We start from the raw sequence: 26,915 nt of genomic DNA on the forward strand, positions 1-26,915 counted from the left end.
CAGCAAATAAAACGATGAACTTGCCATCAACTGAGATGGGGGGAGTGAGAGAATAGATTTGAGAGACCAGTTCAGTTTTTTGGCCTCACTGAGTTTGAAATGCGTTTGAAATATTACATATTCAAGAGAAGATGTTGGATAGGTGGCCGCTGGATATCAGAGTCCAGGGTTCAGGCATACAAAAGTTATTATACAGATTTAATTTGAGATCCTTATCTGACCCTGTATCTTTTCAAGGGATCAACTTGGGGTCATAAGTTTAAATGTTCTTCTAAAGGGCAACTGATTCAATACAACAGCAGAACTAAAACGGTATGTTAGGTAGTGCTGCCTTATCTCTAGAGACATTATCATCTGTCCAGTGGGAAAGGCAGACCATGATTAGCACTGACATGACCTCCCAGAAAATAACCTGGCACCAAACTGCAGACACTCCAGAGACAACAGCACATTTAAATTCACACCTCTGCCGTTACCATTTCACTCCCACTCCCAGATTCCATTTTTACTGGTGTCAGGTTTTGGCACCAGTAAAACGTTGGACGTCCCCAACGTCCTCTCATCACGTAAGATAAAGTGACCTATGTGAAACTTATACCCAACAGTTATGTAAAAGATACTTCCTTAATACTGTGGAAGCTTTAGCTTTACCCTTCTCAATACTGAATCTTCCTCATTCCCATTTTACCAGGTACAAAGCTGAGGTTGAGATTTTTTTATTTCAATTTCAAATGGGAAAGTCTCACATTTTATACTTAGTATAAATTTTATGCACAGTATACATTTTATACTTAGTGTATGTACTTTGGAGATGATTTTTTAAGTATATGTGCTGCCAGAGCAAACACTAAGATGGTTTTCTTAAATGCCTAACATCAATAAACCATAATATACCATATCTAATGAAATCTGGAGAGCGTAAGACAGGTAGCAAGGGAGAAGTAAAGAATAATTTTCAGGGACTTCCCCAGCGGTCCAGTGGTTAAGACTCCGCCTGCCACTGCAGGGGGCGCAGGTTCGATCCTTGATCGGGGAACTAAGATCCCGCATGCCACACAGTGTGGCCAAAAAAACAAAAAAAAAATGATTAATTTTCAATACTTGTGGACTTCCGTTAACCCAACACAATATAAACAACTAAAAGTTTTTAACATATTTCAAGGATATTTACAAATCAGGATATGACTACCCAATAAAGACAGAGCCATAATCTTTCTACAACATTTGAGAACCATATTATGCAGTGAATAGTCAAAAATATTTGCTGATAGAAAAGACAGAATCCACATTACCAAGAACCAATTACAATCAACCCTTGGCCCTAAGAACCTAGAAACTCTGGAGTATGTGGGAATGTGGATTTAATGACAAAGAAACTGTTTTATAAATGAAACAAGACCAAATTTAATATTGGTCCTACTGGGAGAAGTTTTTGTTCAGCTGTAAGAATGCAAAGAGGTACAAGGATGGTTAACCAAAAGAAGTAGATATATGGAAAGAAATAAAGGCAGCACCAAGAAGACACAAGAGTCACAAAGACAAGAAATAATAGCCATAAAGACAAAGATATATTGATTGGTCTAACGTGTGTGCCAAGGGGAGAAAATATTTCAAAGCAAGAGTTCTTATCATAAGATCCACTAACTTGAAGAAACAGTGACCCCAAAAGAGGTTAAAAATCACTGCAGTGTAGCTCATTACCATCTATAAGTTTACATGTACTATAACACCAGCTTGTAGTTGGCATCTACATAGTACGCTACTGCCTGCAAAAATAATTTTAAGAGTGTTCCAAAAGGCATACAGGTAACAAAAGGACAATCACACCTAGATACAAAAGATCACACAATGTAAGATTCCATTTATATGGAACATTCAGAATAGGCATATCCACTGAAACAGAAAGCAGACTGGTGATTACCAAGGACTTGGAGGAGGAGAAGATGTGGAGTAACTGTTTAAATGGGTATAGGATTTCCTCTGGGGTGATGAAAATGTTTCAGAACTAGACAGAGGTGGTGGTTGTACAACACTGTGGATACACTAAATGCCACTGAATTGTTCATTTTCAAAATGATGAATTTTATGTTATGTGAATTGGACCTCAATTTTTAAAAATTCATAATAAATAAAATCCTTTTGTAGCTCCTGGTTTAAAAAAAAAAAAAAAAAAGACATTCACACCATCTGTGGTACCTCAATTTGGGGAGAGAAAAAAATCAATGGGACGTAATGGGACAGCACAGATGGCTGAAGACAGCTCAGTGTGCTTTCATCCCTCGTCCTCAGGACAGGAGAACACTGGAGCTAACAGTTACTAAGTGCCTGCTGTGTTTGGTGTTCAGAAGGGCTCATCTGCTGGGACTTTTTTTTTTTTTTTGGCCAGGACACAACTAATATAAAAAAACTGAGATTTCTTGAAATCTACTCTTAGGACTTGCAGATTCATATAGTTATGTATTCCATATTCTTGGGGCTATATTCAGGGTGATAAACAAAAGAAATTAGTACTGAAAAAATATATATATACAGCTAATCCATGTTGAAGGCTTAGCTATTGTTCCACACAAGATTTAACTTTAGTAGTTACTCAAAATTTTCTTTACAAAACTTAAATGTCAAAGTAAGCACCCCATCCAAATAATTTAAATCACATAATTCAAATAGCTAACCGATTCAAAAACAAGAGAGAGGGAGGGAAAAAAATACAGAGGAGTCAAGCAACTGCTTTTGTGAAGTACATCACGAATAATTAACTCACAAGGTCAATAACTGGAGGAAACCTTACTACTCTCTCAACACGTCTCTGTCCCTGAACAGCTCTGAGCCAGAGACTGAGACCAATATCCAGAATTTCCTTAGGAAAGCACTAAAACACAAAACACACAAATCATAATTTGAACTATGGAATCAGCTGGCCACGTGAAATCAGTTCCATAAAGTTTGCAAATATTCAGTACATGACATTCATGGTAAATTAACATCAGTATTTTCAAGGTCAGTATTATGTTTGTTCAACTTCTTGGAGTCACACATTTTTGTGATATTTTTAACATCTGACTAAAGCTTCTATCATCACAAGATGCTCACACTGTTTACAAACACTCTGAAGCAGCAGCTGGTGCTCCTCAGTCACATCTTGTTACAATAAATAGAGTAGCAGTTTTAAACTCCAGGTATACGGTTTACTACTGATATGTAAAAATCTTTGCTATAACTTAAAAGTTTTTCTCTCTAATGTTGGAAAGACACATGCACAATGAAATGGGAGGCAATTTAAGACAACATTATGACAAGATCACAAATACAGAGATTCTTATGCATGCATACTGGGAGTATAGTTATCATGCTGAATGAACTAAACGCTAAATAATACTGACCTTCCTTATATCTTTCATGTCATTTTTAATATCTTTTCCCATCCCATTCAAAAAATGAAGAAACTTACCCACACAAGCATTGAGGAATAGCCAATCAGTCTTCTTCATCCTGTTTTTAATTTGCTTTAGTTTTTTGAAGTCCACTTCAAGTTCCTCCTTGCTGCCAACAGCACCAGCCAACTCAATCCTCTGAAAATCCATTTTCATCTCAGAGTCCCGTTTCGTAGTCGGCGGTGATCTTCTTTGGCTGTTGCCACTGCTACAGCTTCCTCTCCATCGAGCTCTGTCTTGCTCATTTATTATTGAAGAAGCCTCTTCTGTCTCTGCTAACTCGATTGCTTCAATATTATTAGGTCTGGGATGATCGCAAACAACACATTTTTTAGCCTTGGCCCAGTTTTCATATGTGCAAATAGAACAAGTCCAATGCTGGGTCCTTGTGTTCAGTTTATTTCTATCATTGTATTCCTCGCAAGGGTCAACAGAAAAAGCAACTGGTCTTGAGCCAGATCCTGAGGATTGAGGAGATTCTGTGGGACTCCTGGTCCTACGCTGGGATAAACACTGAGTGCATCTGATTGCTCTTGGCCAGTTCAAATATGTGCACATGTGGCATGACCATTTATTTGCATTTTCCATGCTGTACGAAGACTTAACCCTTGGTCTTGCACTAGAGTCTGGACATATCAAAGGACTACTTCCTCCTTCGGTGCCAGAAGGATCCCAATCCCTACCGACATCACTTGAACCACTTTTAAATGGATCTTCTGTAATAATTGTTCCACTAGGTCTTTGGGCACGACACATAGTACACTTGATTGCAGATGGCCAGTTTTCATACGTACAGTATTCACAAGCCCACTTAATTCCACGTTCTGACATTGTGCACTTCTTGAAGTGAGTTATGTCAGGCAGGAAGCTATAAATAATTAGGACATGGTTATTAAAACAGTAACTACATAACCCCACCCCTGAAAACATGCCCAAAATATAAAAGTACCCTTCAACTTATAAAACCTCAATTTCTCAAAAGATGCATGTAACATGTCACACTCAACTACCTTTTCTTAAAATTTCCAGAGAGATACTGGACATAAGTTCCCAAAGAAAAATCTTAAACCTGGGGATTTAATGAAACTGTACTTTGGAATGCAAGAGAAAAGGCAGAAGATAAAGGGAGGTTTATTCTAAGAGGGAATGAGGTTAAATCAGGAATCCTCTAACAGAAATGTTTAATCTCAGCCAGGTCATCACCATAAATTTAGAAAAATAACCAATAGTTAAAAGATTCAAAGGGAAGGGACAGAACACACACCAAGTATCTTAAACACATAACCATTCTCAAATTATGAGCAACATAGATTATTATGCTATCTAGGTACAGTACCACAATGTTTGATTCACTAAAGAATTCAGAAAATCAGTCAATTCTATCATTCTTGCTAAGGGAAAAAAGCAGCCTAAATGTGCTAATTATCCACTGCTCTTAATAAACACAGGTAGAAAAGAAAGATGTTAAGTAGTAATCCTTACAATTAACAAAGTAACACTGTGAAACAGAGATAAAGTTCCTTGATAGCTTATATCCTCAAAATCTTGTTCTGTCTAGAGTGCAGAAAATAAAAACTGCACATCACCTATAGTTGGGACAATCAACTGATGAAACATCCTTGAGATAACAACTAGCATAATCGCTCCAATATAATTTTGAATATTTATACTCAAAATATTCAATATTTAAAATGTACTCAAAATTCAATTCATATTAAAAACATATTAACTATTTAAAAGGCTCCTAGGATTCTACACTGGGCTTCCTAACACTGCAATACAATGAAGACTATTATTTAATGACAACTAATTTATAAATGAAGCAACTTGCACAGCAAATGTAATAATAATTTTTTTAAATGGCTTGAATTTAGACACTGGCCACTAAAGCCAGCCTCTCCATTTTCTTAAATCCCTTCTCAACTAAATCAGTATCATCCTGCCACCTATTTGTAACCAGAAAAGTGAAAGAAATTCTAGGCAGAGTAATAGAAGCTTCTCCTTCTCTTTCTCAGGGATTTTTCCTGAACCTGGAAAGCAAAATCTTTCACTTTATAAGCGTAGTATTATGTCCCTGCTTGCCAAGTCCTCACCCCTTTCATAGTGTAAACTTTGTTAAGAGGACAAATTCACTGTAAGAGCGGCTACTATTTAATAGCTAAAATAAAAATCACACTTACTAAGATTTTAGTTTCCATGCTATAGCCTCCACCTTGAACATGGTCAGAATAAAAGTACAGCTTATAAATCAGACCAAAGACAAGATTCAGTCGTCATGCTGGCTCAGATTCTGACTTCCTCAGGAGATACTGCAAAACATGATAAGTGGTTCTGTATGACTGTGAGTAGCTATTCCTGTAAAGGAGACCAAAACTGAATTTCACTTGAAGCCTGTTACTTTATCCAAAAGTATTTTTTTAAAGGCTTTATTTTAATAAATTCCCTATTTTAATCCTACTCATTTATTTTAATAATGGACTACTATATTCAGAATTTTAATTTAACACAGCAATAAAATCAGCTGATTGGGTTGGTCAGTCAAATCAGACATAGGAAAGATATTTTCCCCTAAAACTTTAAACATATGTGTGTGTGCACGATTATTACCATTAATCTTAAATTCGTAGTCCTAATAAGTTAATTCCTACTGAATTACTTGTTATTATTGAAGGGGGAAAGGGGGCATAAACCAAGTAAATAGAAAAAGCAAAAAAATATAGCTTATATTTAACTTTGAAGTCTTTTTCTCCTTCAGCAACTTTATTTTTCTCTAACCCAGGTAATTTATATTTATCTGCTTAGATTTTTCACTTTAGTTTGTACATACTGATTAAACACCATTTGACAGCAATCCAAAAGTGTGTTGAAGGGCAAAGACTATAATCATAAAAGCAACCATTAAATGGACAATTGAGATTTAATGGCAACTTTCATATTCATTAGGCAGTTTCTTCCTTTGGTTTCTCAGGAATGAAATATAAATAAATTACTTGCTCATGCTACTGGAAACTAAAATGAGCAAGCAGAAACTTATCATGACAAAAACAAATGACATAATGAACATATCCAAGGCTGTAAGTAATTTCAGTATTTCATTTAAAATATTCACATTCAGGGCTTCCCTGGTGGCGCAGTGGTTGAGAATCTGCCTGCTAATGCAGGGGACACGGGTTCGAGCTCTGATCTGGGAAGATCCCACATGCCGCGGAGCAACTGGGCCCGTGAGCCACAACTACTGAGCCTGCGCGTCTGGAGCCTGTGCTCCGCAACAAGAGAGACCGCGACAGTAAGAGGCCCGCGCACGGCAATGAAGAGTGGCCCCCGCTTGCCACAACTAGAGAAAGCCCTCGCACAGAAACGAAGACCCAACACAGCCATAAATAAATAAATTAATTAAAAAAAAAAAAGAAAAAAGAAACAGCACTCCCACAGGGATTTCCTTTAAAAAAAAATTCACAGTCAAAAATTCATGCTTGCTTTGTTAAGTCTTACTCTGATGTAGGCTCAACTAAATAGTTTGTGGCCTTACATTAACTAATCTTCATGGAATTAATGTGCCAGCATAACATACTTAAATGTCCATGTCTGACAAAAAACAAACCTGTCATTAAAAAATAATCATCGTCATATATGCCTGGTAAATAGCCTACCCCTCTCCAAAATTCAGGTAACTAAGCAATACCAAAACCAAGCTCAAGAGTTCTGGGACTTCCCTGGCGGTCCAGTGGTTAAGACCATGCGTTTCCAATGCAGGGGGCACGGGTTCGATCCCTGGTGGGGGAACTAAGATCACACATGCTGCATGGTGCGGCCAAAAAATTAAAAAAGAGTTTTAAGATAAGTGCATTATATTAGATAATGATGTACACGGTACCAACTCTATGGGGAATTAAGACGTTGTTTTAAGAATATTGTTTTTTCATAACCAAAAGCTAAAATTCATTGGAGAGGGTTATCTGAAAGAGTCATCTGTACCTGTGGTAACAGTAAATGGAATGGAAGAGTAAAGATAACATCAGTTCAACTATATGATTTTGCATTATTGAGGTGAAATTAACACTGAGTACACTTTTTCTACCAGATGTCAAAAAGAACATGAAATAATTTTTAATAGCAAACAGCTCTAAGAGTTAATACTGTGCATGGAAATAAAACAATTACTAAATATCTTTCAAGTTAACATATATTCATATACCCAAGTAAATTTAATTTACAAGTCTACTTCTGCATAAAATACAGATTTCCAAATTCTAGCCAGTGAATCATACTTCAATTAATCGGTACACAAAGTAACAATAAAATCTGTATAATATGGATCTTTAAGCAGAGCCAGACACAAGTGCTACTCTTAAACCAAATATTCCGGGCTTCCCTGGTGGCACAGTGGTTGAGAATCTGCCTGTCAATGCAGGGGACACGGGTTCGAGCCCTGGTCTGGGAAGATCCCACATGCCGCGGAGCAACTAGGCCCGTGAGCCACAACTACTGAGCCTGCGTGTCTGGAGCTTGTGCTCTTCAACAAGAGAGGCCGCAACAGTGACAGGCCCGCGCACCGCAACTAGAGAAAGCCCTCGCACAGAAACAAAGACCCAACACGGCCAAAAAAAAAAAAAAGCCATGTAGAAGAAACCATAAATATGTTCAAAATAAAACCAAAAAACAAAAAAAACAAAAAAACCCCAAATATTCCTTGGTTCAAATGCAGTACCAGCAGTTCCCATCTTGTGGACCAAAGAGTCCATGAATCTATTTATACATCAACCTCTACCTGTAGACAAACTGAATAATGTCTCCAAGTATAGCAACCATTTTCTAGTATTAAATTCATAACTACTTTTGATTATATACTTCCCAGTTCAAACAATAATAAAAGCATGAGCATTATGATGTATGGCTTAATGGCTAGGGAAAGGGAGGGGCTCATAACTGAACACTTTTTATACTGTCATGCTTAGTAGTGAATTAATTAGACCATATTTGTGAAGCATTACTAAACAATGTAGAATAAATATACCTATTCTGAAGTCAATTACTCAAAATTGTAGCTACACTACAAATTCCCCCAACCACCTACTAAAATCCTCTGAGAGAGAGAACTAGAGAAGTGAAATGATCCTCACCAAGCACAAACTCCTTGAGAAACAAACTGAGAGAAGTTCAGTTGCCAGTTAGTGTCAAATGATGAGCAGTTATCCAAAGGAAGGACTGACAGTCTTTCGGTTTTATATTAGCTTTATTAATATTGTCTATATTTAGTAATATAAATATTAATTTATTAATATAAATTGTTGATATAAATATTAACATAAATCTCTGGAAATTTAAAAATGCTCAGAAAGCATTTTAGGGGAATAAAGATGAAAGCTAAAACTAGAAGCGGGGCTTCCCTGGTGGTGCAGTGGTTAAGAATCTGCCTGCCAATGCAGGGGACACGGGTTCGAGTCCTGGTCCGGGAAGATCCCATATGCTGCGGAGCAACTAGGCCCGTGCGCCACAACTACTGAGCCTGCGCTCTAGATAGAGCCCATGCACCACAACTACTGAAGCCCACGCGCCTGGAGCCCGTGCTCCGCAACGAGAGAAGCCACCGCAATGAGAAGCCCGCGCACCGCAACGAAGAGTAGCCCCCGCTCGCTGCAACTAGAGAAAGTCCACGTGCAGCAACAAAGACCCAATGCAGCCAAAAATAAATAAATAAATTTATTTTTTTTAAAAAAAGAGCTAAAACTAGAAGCACTGGTGAACCCTCTATATCTACAAATCTCACCTCATTTCCGGGTTCCAATATCTTGTCACATCCTATATTAAAATCCTCTTATCTTCCTCTCACAACAAACCCCTAGCCTGACTTCTCTCTCCAGTTTCCATTAAGGACACCACTAATACTACTGCACCCAGCATAGAAACTCAGACTTATCTTGAATTCTGCCTTCTCCTCATAGATTCTTTCTAGTGGTTTCTGTCCAATCAGTCCTTTTCTTTCCTTTTCAGCTGCCATCAACCCTTTTGCAGTTCAGGTCAGAACTACTATAATAGCCTCCTAAGCGCCTTCCCTTTCTAAATCCATCCAGCTCACCGTTACCAAAATAATCCTCCTAATAACAAGTCCCTCTTTCTGAAGCTCTTCTGTAACAGTATAAACTCTCAACTCCTTACCAGCATACAAACACACCACACACACCCCAGACTCATTCAGGTACCACCATCCCTCCACAATACACACGTGAAGGCACCACCTTAGAAAAACAAGCACAACAGACACACTCAGTTCTGGCGAATCCTACCCATCCTTTAAGGTTCAGTTCTAATCTCATCTCTCTCGTAAAGCTTATTCAAATCATTTCAAGTACGCTCCAAGCAACCACACTTCTATCGACATTTGGCACCTACTGTATGTCTTCTTGGGGCTAGTTTCTGGAACACTGACTTGTGTGTCTTCCCCACATCATTTCCTCCTCTCAATTTTCAATCAGGTAGCCAAGCTTTCAAAAACTTAGGCTCAGGGATTTCCCTGGTGGCACAGTGGTTGAGAATCAGCCTGCCAATGCAGGGGAAAACGGGTTCGAGCCCTGGTCCGGGAAGATCCCACATGCCATGGAGCAACTAAGCCCGTGCACCACAACTACTGAGCCTGCGCTCTAGAGCCCACGAGCCACAACTACTGAGCCTAACACACCACAACGACTGAAGGCCGCGCGCCTACAGCCCGTGCTCCACAACAAGAGAAGCCACCGCAATGAGAAGCCCGCGCGCCGCAACTAGAGAAAGCCCGTGTGCAACAACGAAGACCCAACAGCCATAAATAAATACACACACACATACATACATACATACATACTTTGGCTCAGGGATTCTAGTGGCATGGAATGTGGACCAGCCCTATGTTTAGTAAAATCCAGAGAAGAGACCATGTTGAGTGACCTGAACAAACAAAGGAGTGGAGCTTTTGAGCAATTTCAAGAAAAAGGAGAAATTCTAGAGGATGGGATCCACTCCTGTGGTACGACCTCAGTACAAAGTGTCTGCCTCTAACACCTAGGTACCAAGCCATAGGCAGGCATTAGCTGGTTAACTATTTAAGTCCTGTGGTGTTAAGGGCACAAGCGCACAAACCTTTGTGATCATTAAATATCCTCTGAAAGTCCTAAATCTTTGTGAAATTATGTATACATGATTAAGAATCAGTGAGACCCAAAAATATGCTGACCTTCCTCCCATAGAGAGATCACTGTTATCTATGTCATCTGCATCTAATGAGATTTGCTCAGAAGGCCCCTTCCAAGGAATGTGTGGACAAGCTAGACAAAATTAATTTGGTTAAAATAATAGTTAAAATAATAACAGTTAAATCACACCTGTCATGGTGACCTTGGCCTTACTGGCACTAGGCCTTAATTAACTAAGGCAATTACCAGTACAACCAGTACATCCAACTTCATTCCACCAAACCTAGTCCTTAAAATATAACAAAAAATATAAAGTTTACATTTCAATAAGTCAACATGGTGTTAATTAGGAAAACTAGTAACAGCTGCAATGCTAATGGTTTTTCTTTAAACCGCTGGATAATTAGTAATCCACTGATTCGAATGGAAGAAGATATACAGACACAAAATTAACTTGCAGTGTGTCAAATCTCACACAAAATTGTAATGCTCCTTTTTAAAAATCTATCTTCTAGTCATTTCTGGAGGAATTCTACCTCCTTATATACTAGGGCTTTATCTGTAATTTCATCAACTTCCTCTGTACTCTCCAGTTCCTAGACAGTAACTAGAAAGGAAGGAGGAGTAACAGATAGATAGATACATAGATAGATAGATCCATCTTGAGCTACTGTAGAACCCATCTTAGCATGATTCCTTTACACAATTTCAGAGACATCACAGGTCAATCATGTACCCCAAATTACAATCCCAAACAAAACTAACGTTAACAACCTATGACAAGTTACTGAAGGTCTACTCAGTAACGTGGAGAGATATAACTACGTAGATAAAATACTGTCCCTGTACTCAGGACACCTGCAATTTAAGTAGATGAAAGATGACTACAGCTTTCTTAAACGTACATGGAAATGGGGAGATTACCTCCAAGACTGCATATCAAGCCAGCATTTAAAATATAATAAAACAACTTTCGCAAAAGCTGTGAACATGCTACTTCGTTCAGAATTTGATTTCTTTTATCATCTTATCTATTCTCTCTTCACACTGAACAAATTAGTCCCAATTAACTATATCCACAGGAACCAACCAACAGTCACTACTAAACCTAGTCCAACTAAAGGCCACCTTTTTAACCAAACACTATGTTATCAATGTGACAGAGAAAGGAGGGGCAGAAATTTTTAAATAATCAGTGAGTTCTAATACAAAAGAAAGAAAACGATTTGAAAAGCAGGCACAAACAAATGAATGAAATATTCCAAGGTAAAATCAACTCAGAGCTACTCTCTTGTCCAAAAACATCTTGTTCCCAACGCCTCGACTCTGTTCAAATTTCTTTGTCATTTTCCCTAACATCTAATCCCCTAAACTTAGTTGAATTAAAACACTTATTTTATAAAGACAAATTATTTACAAGTGTTATTTATTAATAGTGTGAAGTCATTCAATTAGATTACTTTTCTCACAATTCCTACTGTAATGAATAACAGGAAAGTAGCGTGGGATTTTTTGAATTGGATTTTCACTGCAGAGACAGGGGGAACAAGAAGGCAAAAGTTTAGCAAAGGGCAACCTGGGAAGGAAGGCCAAAGACAGCAGCAGGTTGAAAGGACTGCTTACCCAACCATTAGAGATGGATGTATGTCCAGGCCAACTTTGTTACTTCACAACTCTGCCAGGGTCAGCCTTGTCCAACTAAGAAAAGAAAATAGCTAACACTTAAGCATTTACTGTATGCCAGGCACTGTTCTAAGCACTGTACCTATACATCAGGTAATCTAATCTTCAGAACCCTATGAAACAGGTACTACTACTATCTCCAATTTTAAAGACTGGAAACAGGAAAAGAGAAGTTGAGTAACTTGCCCAAAGTCACAAAGCTACTAAGTGGCAGAGCCAGGATTTGAACCTGGGCATTCTGGCTCCAAAGTCTGTACTAGACAGACAATGTAATAAAAATACATTTATACTGCAGCCCATAGTCACTTATTCCCACTATCCAGAATCTGGACAATTAATAAACTGCATGTAGTGCCTCACTAAATAGTCTTTCCTAGATAACCAATAACATACAATATCTAAACAAGCAAACTTAAAAAAATAAAAAACTTGTTAACACATTTTGCTCACATTTTAGCTTTTTAAAATTACACAGAATCTTCCCAAAGCTTATCTAGATTGAGAACTACTGCAAAATGCCTAAAAAGTTAAGTAAGCAGGACCTAAAAAGTTACTTATAAAACAAGATATACTGAATTTTCCATGTAAAATTGAGTGGAAAAAAAAAAAAAAACCAATCTGAGGTATTTATCATGACTTTAGACTATAAAATGCCTTAAGTATTTTTTATTTTGGAGGCAATCCCTGGGGAAGAAAATATTATTAATAAAAGTCAGCCTGACTTCTCTTAAACCAATACACTAATCCAGATTACTAAAGAAACCACTGTACGTCAATTAAAATAATAAAGCCCTCCATTTGCATTGAGACAACTGAAAAAGGGAAAAGTCTCCCCAAATGACAGGTGTGTATTAATCACACTACCTATACATGACCTTGTGTTAAAGAAAAGCAAAGAATGACTATCTGTGAGATAGTTAATAAATCATTTTTATCTCTAAGAGCCTCCATTTTCTCATCTGTGAAAAAATAAATGAGTTAAACAAAATGATCTCCAGAATCTCCACCCCATGCACTAAACTCTAACTTGCAAAGTCTCACATTCTTCTATGTAAAGACTCACTTTAGGGGGGACGATAAATTGGGAAGTTGGGATTTATATATAGATAGTAAGAACCTACTGTAGAGCACAGGGAACTCCACTCAGTACTCTTTAATGGCATATATGGGAAAAGAATCTAAAAAAGAGTGGATATATGTATAATTGATTCACTTTGCTGTACACCTGAAACTAACACAACATTGCAAATCAACTATACTCCAATAAAAATTTTAAAAAACTCACTTTAAAATCTTGTTTATTCAATTTATTTTGCAAATACTCTACTTCCAAAGTTAATTAAAATATTTTTTAACTTTTCCCTGCTCCATCTGTGACAAGTGACAAGCTCAAATTTTAAAATATATACTTAATATTAAGTTAATGATCACTTAATGTATCGAAGCAGTAACAAAATCCTATTTCTAAAACAAAGCTATACCATACATCCATACATCATACCACCTATGAATTATCTGTGCCAAATAATAGTAACAGTTATCAAACCTGAATGTGATCAAGCTTCTAGATCTAACTACCAGTTTACAGGATCACAGGGAATAGAGGAGACAACTGATTTCCGTGGAGATGCAATCAGCAAATTCCTATGGGTGTGTGTATGTTAAAACTTATATACATGTTAAAAACTAATTTGAACAGTGATTTGATATTAAGAAGTTATTAAAATGTTAAGGTGTGATTAACAGTATGGTACCTATTTTTCTAAAAGAGTACTTTTCCCTTAAGAGACACATACTGAATTATTTACGATGTTACAAGATGGCTTGAAATTACTTTAAAATAATCCACTGGGAAGAAGCAAGAAGAATATAAATGAAACAAGGCTGGCCATGAGTTGTTAACTGGGTGATGGATACATGAGAATTCATTCTCCTAGTCTCTCTATATGTATATATGTTTGAAATTTTTCATAATGAAAAGTTTTAAAAATCTATCAAGAAGGTAACATGCTATTATAGACTAATAATTAAGGCTTAGATTGCTAAGACTAGAAAAGGAGCAAGAAGCAGTATACTGTATATTGTTAACAGTGTTACTCAAAACTTGGTCCAGGGCCCTGTTATATTCTACAAACTGTTTACTAGCCTGTAGAGAAACTGAGAATAAGCATTTACAAACTTTTATAGCAATTTTACAGAATAATTTTATGATTGCTGAAACGACTAGTAAAACATCTGAGCTTGTATTTAAGACGCGATGTTAAAACATTTGGAAAACGTATGAATATAGCTTCTTTTTACAACTCGCAGGTATGGTTCATTAAAGAGAAAAAATATATCAAAATATGAACCGAAGTTTCTTTCATGCTAAACTTGAAAATGAGCATCACACATCAGAAAACCAAGACAGACAAATTGAAATGATAAAAATCTGTCTTTTCAATGTCTCTCATGAACACAGAGGCAAAAACTCTCAACAAAATATTAGCAAATCAAATCCAACGATATATAAAAAGAATTCTACACCACAACCAAGTGGGGTTTATTCCAGATATGCAAGGCTAAGGCTAGATCAATGTTCAAAAATCAATTAACGTAACCCATCCTATCAACAGGCTAAAGAAGAAAAAAACAAACAAACAAAATCACATGATCACATGCATACATGCAGAAAAGGCATTTGACAAAATGCAACATGATTTTAAAGGAAAAAAATACCTCTCAGCAGGTTTCATGGGAACCTTCTCAATGTGATAAAGAGCATGTACAAAAAACCTACACCTAACTTAATGGTGAGAAACTAGAAACTTTCCAGCTGATATCATAATGAGGCAAGGATGTCCCCTCTCACTACTCCTTTTCAGTGTCAAACTGGAAATTCCTGCTAATACTGTAAAACAAGAAAAGGAAATAAAAAGAATACAGATTGGAAAGTAAGAAATAAAATTGTTTTTATTCGCAGATGACACAATTGTCTGTGAAGAAAATCCAAAAGAATCGACAAAACTCCTGCAGCTAATACAGGATTATAACACGGTTGCAGGATACAGGTTAAGTAAGTAAACTGCTTTCCTATATACCAGCAATGAACAAATGGAATTTGAAATTTAAAACACATCGCCATTTACATTAGCACTCCCAAAACTGAATTACGTAAGTATAAATCTAACAAAATATGTACAAGATCTATATCAGGAAAACTACAAAACTCTGATGAAAGAAATCCAAGAACTAAATAAATGGAGAGACACTTCACGTTCATGGATAAGAAGACTCAATACTGTCAAAATCTCAGTTCACGTTCATGGATAAGAAGACTCAATATTGTCAAAATCTCAGTTCTCCCCAGCTTGATCAAAAGATTCAATGAGACCCCAATCAAAATTCCAGCAAGTTTGTAGGTACTGACAAACTGATTCTAAAGTTTATATGGAGAAGCATAATATCCAGAATAACCAACACAGTAAGAATAACCAACACAGTATTGAAGGAAAAAAAAAAAAAAAAAAAACAAAGTCAGAAGACTAACTACCCTGACTTCTACACTTACTATACAACTACAGTAATCAAAACACTGGCAAAAGAACGGACAAACAGATCAATGGAATAGAACAGACAGCCCAGAAATAGACCCACATATATAGAGTCAACTGATATTTAACAAAGAAGTAAAGACAATACGAAGGAAAAAAGAAAGTCTTTTCAGGGGGCTTCCCTGGTGGCGCAGTGGTTGAGAATCTGCCTGCTAATGCAGGGGACACGGGTTCGAGCCCTGGTCTGGGAAGATCCCACATGCCGCGGAGCAACTGGGCCCGTGAGCCACAACTACTGAGCCTGCACGTCTGGAGCTTGTGCTCCTCAACAAGAGAGGCCGCGACAGTGAGAGGCCCGCGCACCACGATGAAGAGTGGCCCCGCTCGCCACAACTAGAGAAAGCCCTCGCACAGAAACGAAGACCCAGCACAGCCAAAAATAATAAAATAAATAAATTAAAAAAAAAAAAAGAAAGTCTTTTCAAAAAATGGTGCTGAAACCACTGGACATCCACATGCAAAAAAACAAAAAACATAAAAAGGACTCTTAGACATAGACCTCATACCCTTCACAAAAATTAACTCAAAACGGATCATAGACCTAAATGTAAAATGTAGAATTATAAAATTCCTAGAAGATAACATAACAGGAAATCTAGATGACCTTGACTATGCCAATGACTTTTTAGGTAAAACACCAAAGACACAATCCATGAAAAATATACTTGATAAACTAGATTCGTTAAAATTAAAAAGTTCTGTTCTACAAAAGACATTGTCAAGAGAATGACAAGCCAAAAAAATAGGAGAAAATATTTACAAAAGACATATCTGATAAAGGACTGTTATCCAAACTATACAAAGAACTCTTGAAACTCAACAATTAAAAAAAAATAATAAACAACCTAATTAAAACATGGGCAAAGACCTGAACAGACACTTCAAGGAAGATATACAGATGGCAAACAATACCTCATTAGAGAACTGCAAATTAAAACAGCAATGAGATACCACTATACACATATTAGATTGGCCAAAATCCAGAACACTGACAACACCAAATGCTGACAAAGATGCAGATCAACAAGACCTCTCATTCATTGCTGATAGGAATGCAAAGTGGTATAGCCAAGTTAGGAAGAGAGTTCGGCAGTTTCTTACAAAACTAAACATACTCTTACCATGTGACCTAGCAATTGTGCATCTTGTATTTACTCAAAGGAGTTGAAATTTTATGTCCACACAAAAACCTGCACATGGATGCAGCTTTATTCATAACTGCCAAAACTTGCAAGCAACCAAAGTTCATTATAAGTGAATGGATAAATAAACTGTGATACATCCAGACAAGAAAATATTATTCAGCACTAAAGAGAAACGAGCTAGCAAGCCATGAAGAGACATGGAGGAACCTTAAATGCATATTAATAAGTGAAAGAAGCCCATCTGAAATGGCTATATACTGTTTGATTCCAACTATATAACATTCTGAAAAACGCAAAACTATGGAGACAAAGATCAGTGGTTGCCAGGGGTTGGCGAGGGGGAGGGATGAATAGTCCGAACACAGAGGATTTTTAGGGCAGTGAAACTATTCTGTATGATACTATAATGGTAGATACATGTCATTATACATTTCTCAAAACCCATAAAGTGTACATACCAAGAGCGAACCTTAATGTAAACTATGGACTCTGGTTGATATTTATGTGTCATGGTAGATTCATCAACATAACAAATGTACCACTCAGTTGCAGGATGTTGATAGTGGGAGAGGTTATGCATGTGTGGAGGGAGGGGTATAAGAACTCTGTACTGCTCAATTTTGCTGTGAACCTAAACTGCTCTAAAAACTAAAGATTATTTGTAAAAATCTACTTCTTAATGTTTTTTAGTCACTAATATCCAGGAAACATTAAAAAAAAAAATCAGTTCTCAAAGAATGATGGGAAGTTTTAAAAAAAGGACACAAGAACTTTTGGTGTGAACCTAAAACTGCTCTAAAAAATTAAAATCAAATCTGAAATATGTTCACACCTAAAATTTTAAATTAAAAAAAGACACAGAAATTAGCATGAAGGGCTCAAACTGGCCAAATCTGGATCAACTCAAGCAACCACATAAATAATAACAGTAAAGGATTTTTAAAGCACTGACTAAAACAAATATACAAAAGTCTACACACAAACTAACAGATAAATAATGGAGGAGAAAGTTCTTCCTTACAATAGAAATCAAACTAATAAATGCGAAATGAATAACTGGATTAGAAATTCACCATTTGGCAATCTCTACAAGAGATTCAGAAAAGAATCATCAATAAATGTTAAAACTAGTGGGTGAAAATTTGAGAATTAACAGGATATTTAAATAGTCTCCAAGTATCTCCCAACAATAACTGGTATGTTACAAAACCTGGTAGACACCTTAACCAAGTAATCAAAGTTAACCACACCAGTAATGACATCATTTGCCTCTTGATATGTTGTACTAAGAACAAAACATCACCTCTGTGGTATTCTTGCTAAAAAGTACATACTCTGACTCTGATCACGAGAAAATATCAGAAATGCCAATATTAAGAGACCTTCTACGAAATTACTAGTCCTATATTCTTCAAAAACATCAGTATCATGAAAAACAAGGACTTCTTTGTTCCAGTTAAAGGAACCTATAAAAAACATGGCAATAGACTGCAACTCATGATCTGAGATTTTCTTTTGTCTTTATAAAGAATATTAATGGAACAACTAACAAAATTTAAATAAGATTTATAGACTCTTATAAGAATTAATCATGCAATGTTAATTTCCAGAGTTTGATAACTCTATTGCGGTTACATAAGAGAAAGACCTTGTTTTTAGGAAATATACACTGAAATATTTAGAGATTAAGGGGCATCAAGTCTGCAATTTACTTTCAAACAGTTCTGAGGGGAAAATATATTTGTACTTATATATGTCCACATCACACAATAAACCTTATAATTTACAAAATACTTTCACATACATCGTTATTCTGACAAAAACCACGAAATAGGTACACAACAGTCCTTTTATATGAGAGTAAATGTGGCCTCCTATATCTAAAAATTTCTCAAGAATTGTCTGTTCTTTCTACCCCTACAACCAAGCCCTAGTTCATCGTTTCTCTCAAATATTTTATTTATTATTCTAACTGGTCTTCCAACCTTCATACTCCACATCTCTGCCAGAGTAATCTGTCTAAAAAAAAAAAAAAAAAATCTCGTGTTGCTATTCAGCAGCTTTAAAAATTTCAACACCCCAACACTAAAGTGAAAAATCCTAAACAGGACATAAAAGAACCTTACAAGCACAAACACACGGGTGTGTCAAGAATATCCTACAATATTTCCCTTCAGTGATTTACTGCCTTTCACCAAAGCATTATTAAGGGGAAATCTACTTTATTTTACCATGGGAAGATCAGTTCCATCTCTTTTTATTTCATATAGAGAAAAATGTACTGCACTTTTTAGATGTGAGTTCATGTCCCTCTCCACATCCTACTAAGTCAGGGATATTGGCCAAACCCTTAAGATCCAAGCCTCTTCATCTGAAAAAATTATGGTAATGCCTTACCTGTCCTTACACAGGGGTTAACACCAATAATGTCAAGATCCACATCCAATAATTAATATTATGAACAAATATCAGCGTGAAATAACACCACCTTAAATTTTATATGAAGCTTTAGGTCACAGAACACTTCTATTATTTCACTTCATCTTCAGAACCCTCAGGTACTTTCCTGTAAGGTACCCCAGAATCCTTCTGAGGTACAAGTATTTTCATTTTAATGACAAGGAATCTGTGGCTTCAGGAAAGGTGAAATGACTTGCCCACAGTTACAAAGCTTTAGGAAGTAAAGCCCAGATTCTGACTCCTGTTTTCTCTCACAAATGCACCACAGCCTTCCAGAATTACAAAAACATATTTCCCTAGAACGAAATGTGAATATTAGGTTACAAGATGGACTGACTGTATAGTTACTGTCTCTAGCTACAACAAGACATTGACACTACCTCCAAAACAAATCCCAAAATCTGAATTTTTCTCCAGATTACCCTACCATGCCCCTAGTCCAAGCCACCATCAACTCTCACATGGATTACTACATCACCTCCCCACTAATCTTGCTGCTTCTATTCTATCCACCATCCTCGCGTGGAAGCCAGATGGATCCTTTAGAAACATAGACCAGGTCACAACACAAGGACTTAAAATCCTCTAGTGGCTTCCCAACCCACTCAGAATAAAATTAAAATTCCCCAGTCTTTCTTGCAAATCTTTACATAAAAGCAGATTTTGTTCTGTTCCTTTTACAAGCAAGCTCATTCTCACCATAAGAGTTTTGTATTAGAAATCTCCTCTGCCTAGAATTCTCTTTCCTCATATTTTCACATGGCCAGCTCTTGTCATCAAAAACTAGGTTTAAATATCACCTCCTCAGAAAGATTTTCCCTCACCAGACTGATGTCATTCTCCACCACATTACCCTACTTTCATTATATTGCCTGCAGAGCACTTATCACTACCTGGGTTTGGTTTGGGTTTTTTGTTCTTTGTTTTTATTTTTGTTTTTCCTTGTTTGCTCTCTCTCTACACTAGAATGTAAATACAAGTAAAAGAGACAGTCTTGTTTGTAGGGTTATCTCAACATCCAGTACAATTACTTTCTAAAATGCTTAACAGTGAACAAGTAGTTACTAAATGTTTTAACTTGGTAGTCTTTGTAACAGTATTTTATGTAATCTACTTTTTTGAAAATCCTAAACAACCTCAGATCACACAGCAGGTGCCCAACAATTATTAACTTAATTTGAATGAATTTCTATATAAACAAGGCCTTCGGATTTTAAGCTTAATACAACAAATATCCTCAAACATATTCCCCTACACACACACACACACACACACACACACACACACACACACACACACACACACACGGAGACAGAGAACCCTTCCCTCTTCCCACCTGTAAAGATGATCCACACTGAAGAGGATCACTTCTCCTTTCTATTCCCCAGCTCCTTGACAATACTAGCTCAAGGGGAAAAGGAAGATCAGGGACTGCAGAAGGAATGAGGCATTCATATCCAGGTGCTATGAGAGCCATTCCAACCTCATCCACATGCTTTAGCCATACTGTACCCTCTACTGGTCCTTATATGTGGCATGTAATTTTCATGTCTCCATGCCTTCACTTATGATTGCTTCTGCACACGACGTTCTCTCACTCCCACCTCCCATTCTTACCTGGTTCTATATATACCTAGAAACCTGTTATTCCTTCTTCAAAGACTAGCTCAAATGTTCCCACTTCTGTAAAACCCTTCTTGACCCAATCCTAATCTTGTGCTAAATTAATTTAGTCACTTCTTTACCACTTCATAGTACTTAGTTTAGTGGAATAAGGTTTGTTTCTAATGACCAACTGTGAAAAATTCACGTTTATGTCTCTATGAACAGTGTTTGCTATACAACAGTTGCTCACTAATCATTTAGACAATAAAAAGCAATTCAATATTCTCCTGGTATCAAAGGATAGTATTCCAAAGATTAGTCTAAAGTTCTACAAATTCCTGTCGTTCCCCTCTTTAAACACAAACTTTAACTTCATTAAATACCAAAAAATGAAGTTAATTACCCACCCCAACCAGAAAAGGATTTAAAAGTGGTTTGTTAAAAATTACAGAAATGATAGGCCTCACGGCGAGGCCAAAAAAAAAAAAAAAAATTGCAGAAATGATGTCTTGCCTTCAAAATTCCAGTCAAAAGCATACTGCTGCAACTCAATGATCAACACTCAGTAGAAACCCTTTTCTCCATCTGCAAAGTAAGGATAATTTCTTCATACATCCAGGGAATGCTGTCTTGCAATAATCAATTTATAGTTGAGAATAATTATGTTACTAAAGCTAACTAAATTTCAGCAAATGATGCTGGGACAACTAGACAGCCCTCTGCAAAAGAATAAATTTGGATCCCTATCTCATACTATATACAAAACTTAACTCAAAATTATCAAAGACCTAAATGTAAGAGCTAAGAACTGTAAAATTCTTAGAAATGCAAATCTTCTTGACCTTGGATTACACAATGGCTTCTTAGAGATGACACCAAAAGCAAAAGTAACAAAAGAAAACAAATAAATTGGACATCAAAATTAAAATCGTTTGCGTTTCAAAGGACACCATCAAGAAAGTAAAGAGATAAACTACAGAATAGGAGAAAGTATTTGCAAATTATTTGCAAGTCATCTGACTTGTATCCAGAATATATAAAAAACTCTCACAACTCAACAATAAAAAGACAAATAACCCAATTGAAAAATGGGCAAAGGATTGGAGTAGACACTCTCTAAAGATACACAAACGACCAATAAGCACATGAAAAGATAATACCACCAGCCATTAGGGAAATGCAAATAACAACTAGGAGATTCCACTTCACTAAGACAGCTATAGTAAAAAAAGACAGACAATAACAAGTGTTGATGAGGATGTAGAAAAATGGAACCCTCATACATTGCTGGTATAAATGCAAAAATGGTACAACCACTTCAGAAAACAGTCACAAAGTTCCTCAAAGGTTAAACACAGAGTTACCATATGACCCGGCAATTCCACTCCTAGGTATCAATATACACCCCAAAAAAATGAAAACTTATGTCCACACACAAGTTTGTACACAAATGTTCATAGCAGCATATTTCATAAAAGCCAAAAAGTGGAAACTACTTAAATGTCCATCAATCAATGAATAGATAAATATAAACAAAATGTGGTATGTACCCATACACGGAATATTAGTTATTCAGCCATAAAAAGGAATGAAGTACTGATACATGCTACAAGATGGATAAACCTTGAAAACGATAAGTGAACAAAGCCAGACACCAAAGGTCATATACAGAAAGTTCCAAAAAGCAAAACTTGAATTTACACGCACTGACAACTATTTATACAGCATTTATATTATATTAGGTATTATAAGTAATCTAGATATGATTTAAAGTATACAGGAGGTTGTGCGTAGGTTATACGCAAATACTTTGCCATTTTATGTAAGGGAATTGAGTATCCCTGGATTTGGGGATCCAAGAGGGATCCTGGAACCAATCCCCCACAGATACCAAAGGATGACTATATTGTATGATTCCATTTATATGAAATGTACAGAACAGGTAAATCCATAAAGACAGAAGTAGATTACTGGTTGCCAGGAAGTGGGGCAAAGAGGGAATGACTGCTAATGAGTACAAGGTCTCTTTTGGGGGTGATGAACATGTTCTGAATAGTGATGGTTACATAACTTTGTAAATACACTAATAACCAATGAATTCCACACTTTAAAAGGGTGAATTTTTTGTTTTATGAAATAAACCTCAATTAAGCTGTTATTGTTAAAAATTAAAAAAAGACAGAGATATATGCAACTAATTTCCAACAATGCCTCATCCACTCGAATATTTTTTATGTATGTAAATTCAATCCACATAAAAATCTGACTTGCCAAACAGTACAAAATAAAAAGCCAAAAGTGTGTTGTGCTGGCTGAGAGGGGGTAGGGCAATTTTCCCTCAATAAATAAACTATAAAAATAAAGGAAATTAGTTTTTTCATTACTAAAAAGTTCAATTCACTAGGCACCTGAAAAATTAATTTTATGTTCCTGACCAACCTCCAATTTAAAATTCAAACTAATGACTCTTCTCAAAAATTTAATCTTAACCAAAATACCACCCTCCCAGAGAGCAAAGAATGCTTACTGATCCAGATTTCTCAAGTGGTGAAATTACTGATGTAATTCTGTGAAAGTCCCTTCTACAAATGCAAGTAGCCTAAGTAAAGATGCTTAGTATTTCTGGAAAATTAACAGATTAATTTTAGCTTCAATTATGCTAAAAAGGTTTCTGAAGCTTAAAAAAAAAGTTTTTATGTAAACTAGTTTCTAAAAACCAGTCAATTTCAGGGGAAAAAAAAATATTTTGATGAACTGGAGGAAGAACACAAGTTTCCACAAAGATGCAGTGGATAAATCAAGATGAGTTACTGCTAGGAGACTATGTATCCGTAAAACATCAGGCCTCCCACTCACACATACAACACAACAGGAACATACACACCTGTTTTCCAACTACATCAGCAACCACCCATGTGCTACATAATTACACGTAATTATCCTTGGGATACAAAAATACTATGGATGGGCTTGTTTGTGTTTCTTCCAACATTGTTGACAGGTAGCAGTGAATCACACATTCTCCTGAGTCTCATCTGCCTCATGATCAATGACACATGCTGCCAACATGTGAGGTTAAGGATGCAAACTGAGACTGCAGATTACTGTCTCCTGCCCATGATGCTAAATGTTACCTATGTAATATGGAATGACAACACTTAGTGTCACTGGTGCCAAACTCAAACCAAAGTAACCGCCCCAAACTCAAATCTGAAGTAAACTACAGACCTGTAGTACTTATACCATTATCAAAATGTTGAGCATCCTCTACAGAAAGAGAACCATGCTGATAATAGATATAAACATACTGGCCAAAAAAATCTTTTTAGAGACAGCCATGGTTTCAAATATTTTGTCTCGTTAAATCATCAAAGCCCGGGCTTCCCTGGCGGCGCAGTGGTTAAGAATCCGCCTGCCAATGCAGGGGACACGGGTTTGAGCCCTGGTCCGGGAAGATCCCACATGCCACGGAGCAACTAAGCCCGTGCACCACAACTACTGAGCCTGCGCTCTAGAGCCCACGAGCCACAACTACTAAGCCCGTGTGCTACAACTACTGAAGCCCGCGTGCCTAGAGCCCATGCTCCACAACAAGAGAAGCCACAGCAATGAGAAGCCCGCGCACCGCAACAAAGAGTAGCCCCCGCTCGCCACAACTAGAAAGCCTGGGCGCAGCAACGAAGACCCAACGCAGCCAAAAATAAATAAATAAAATAAATTTTTTAAAAAACCCATCAAAGTCCAACTTTGAAATCAGCAACTCCAATACTTAGAAGAGTACAAACTTCATATTCTAGAACACCTCTATAACCAAAATACTTTGTCAATGTATTCACATTTTCAGTGCTTAATATATGGTCTCCACAGATATAGGGTTTAGGGTTCACACCCCCTCCTCAAAGGTCTTAAAAATCTAATTGGGAAGTCGAATAAAAACATAAAAAGATAAACTGAAATCCAGGCTAGCATATGCTAAGAAAAAAAAAAAGAAGAAGAAAACAGTCCCACACAGGAAAGGTATGAATAGATCTCTTGGGGTTGAACTAGTCAAAAAGGCTTCTCAAGAGACAGGTCTGGGACTCAACTGGGCCTAGAGTAAAGGGAGTATCCATGAATGCAAGCAGAAAAGAGTTTCAAACAGAAAGAAAGGCACAAAGAAAGGCCAAGAGGAGGTACTTCACAGGAACAACAAACAAGTTAGTCTGGCTGGACCTAAAGATTCACAAAGGGAAGAAATGAGTTAAGACTGAAGAATGGATCAGGGCCAGATTACAGAGAAACCTGAAAACCACACCAAGGAGCTTAAACCTTACTTTGTATGGAACAAGGAGAGTTCTGGAACTTTTTATGTTGTGATGTGAGAAGGTGAGTGTTAAAATGTGCAAGATATTATTTACCCAAGGCATTAGCAGAGCACAAATATTCCAGGTGAAACACATCACTGGGAGAAAACGTATTCAAAGCCCAGGTGCAAAGGCTTATTATTGGGGAAGGTGGGAAGTGAGCAGCAATGCTCAAATAATAACACTGAACCAAGTTAAATAAAAAGCTACAGTGGTCTACTTTTGCAGCTCCCGTTTATTTAAAGCCTCCATCTACTATAAAAGCGATATAAGTATAAAGCACATTGAAGAGCTCTCACTGTTATCAGTTACACACAGGAGGCAATTTACCTCAAATATCCTACATCTGGATCATGAGTTCCAAAACTACGCTAATCCTCAGACTTTAAATGCAATATGCCAAACCCTTATCAGCATACAGAGCTGGATCAAGGCCATAAGCTACCATGAATGAGTTCATCATACTAACCCAAGCACATTTCAAGAGTAAATAAATGGGTGTCTCAATTTTCTGAAGCATTAACAAAAAGTGTTGAAACATCAACAGAAATAAAAATCCCTCATGACATTCAAATAATATCCTCCCCAAAGATTAAAATGTGCCATTACTGTCCTCTCAGTCCTCCTGACAGCCTATAAAAACAATGTTATGAAACTTTAGTATAAGAAGGTGACTGCATATCATAAGACCCAAAAATCAAGGGGGAAACAGGATTCTAGATTTCTTTACAATTGCCTCATTTAATTAATATTAATAACCAAGAGGAGAGATCCAGCTTAATTTTTCACAAACCTAGTTTAATGACTTTCCTAAGGCCCCTGGCACAAGCCAAGATCAATATTCCTTATGGTTTCCCCTGGCTTATGGTTTGAATACTGAGTCATCCACGTTTGATCAAAACATGGGTACCCTTGAGGTCGCACAAGTGATAAAGAAATCAACTAAAAAAAGAGACTTCAGATAGAAAAAACACTCATAACGTTTCCAAGGGTAAAGATTTCTCTTCAACTGTACATTAAATTTATTGACAACAACATAACAGATCATACGGTGAGCAAACAGACCAAAATATTGGATAGAGGGGACGGCGTTTAACCTGATAGCCTACGGAGTTATGGAATCAATTGACTGAAGTACCAAATTCTCAGCCAGAGTTTCAAAACACCAGTGTTATCTCAAAGATAATGGGCCGGTTCAAACTTCCAGGCTGAACCTAAACTGCTGGTCCCTTGTGCTTAACTCAAGTATTCATTACAGTCCTTTTGTCTGTGAAACGACCCACACCAAACCACAGCGGAGAAAATAATAGAGAGTTGCACGGAACCATCGTTATCGCGAGCGAGAGGGCTAGACGATCTTGCCACGAGTTCCAGCTCCTCCTCCCCAGCCCACCCCCGTCGCCCCCCATCTTTACTTTCTTAGAAAAGGCAACAAGGGAAGGCCACCGCGGGAGGCGAAGAGGAAGCGGCCAAGGGACCGAAGTTTGGG

General features: G+C 37.0%; 1 protein-coding gene across 7 annotated transcripts in view; it reads right to left on the reverse strand.

The window, feature by feature from the left end:
* Positions 1–26,915, reverse strand: part of ZRANB1 (zinc finger RANBP2-type containing 1) — a 69,125-nt gene that overhangs the window by 41,317 nt on the left and 893 nt on the right. For 2 of the 7 annotated variants that reach the window (XM_082423067.1, XM_082423069.1), the window contains exons 2-3: positions 5,612–5,740; positions 3,449–4,299 (exon numbers count right to left, since the gene is read on the reverse strand). In XM_082423067.1, coding sequence (XP_082279193.1) covers positions 3,449–4,299; positions 5,612–5,652 — 892 coding nt within the window. In that variant the 5' untranslated portion in view covers positions 5,653–5,740. Of the gene's footprint in view, positions 1–3,448; positions 4,300–5,611; positions 5,787–26,915 lie in introns of those variants that run through there. The other 5 variants (XM_082423070.1, XM_082423071.1, XM_082423068.1 and 2 more) reach the window with 4 other exon arrangements.

Source organism: Balaenoptera physalus (genome assembly GCF_965194825.1).
Source record: "Balaenoptera physalus genome assembly, chromosome: 14".
In the NCBI taxonomy this organism is placed as follows: domain Eukaryota; kingdom Metazoa; phylum Chordata; class Mammalia; order Artiodactyla; family Balaenopteridae; genus Balaenoptera; species Balaenoptera physalus.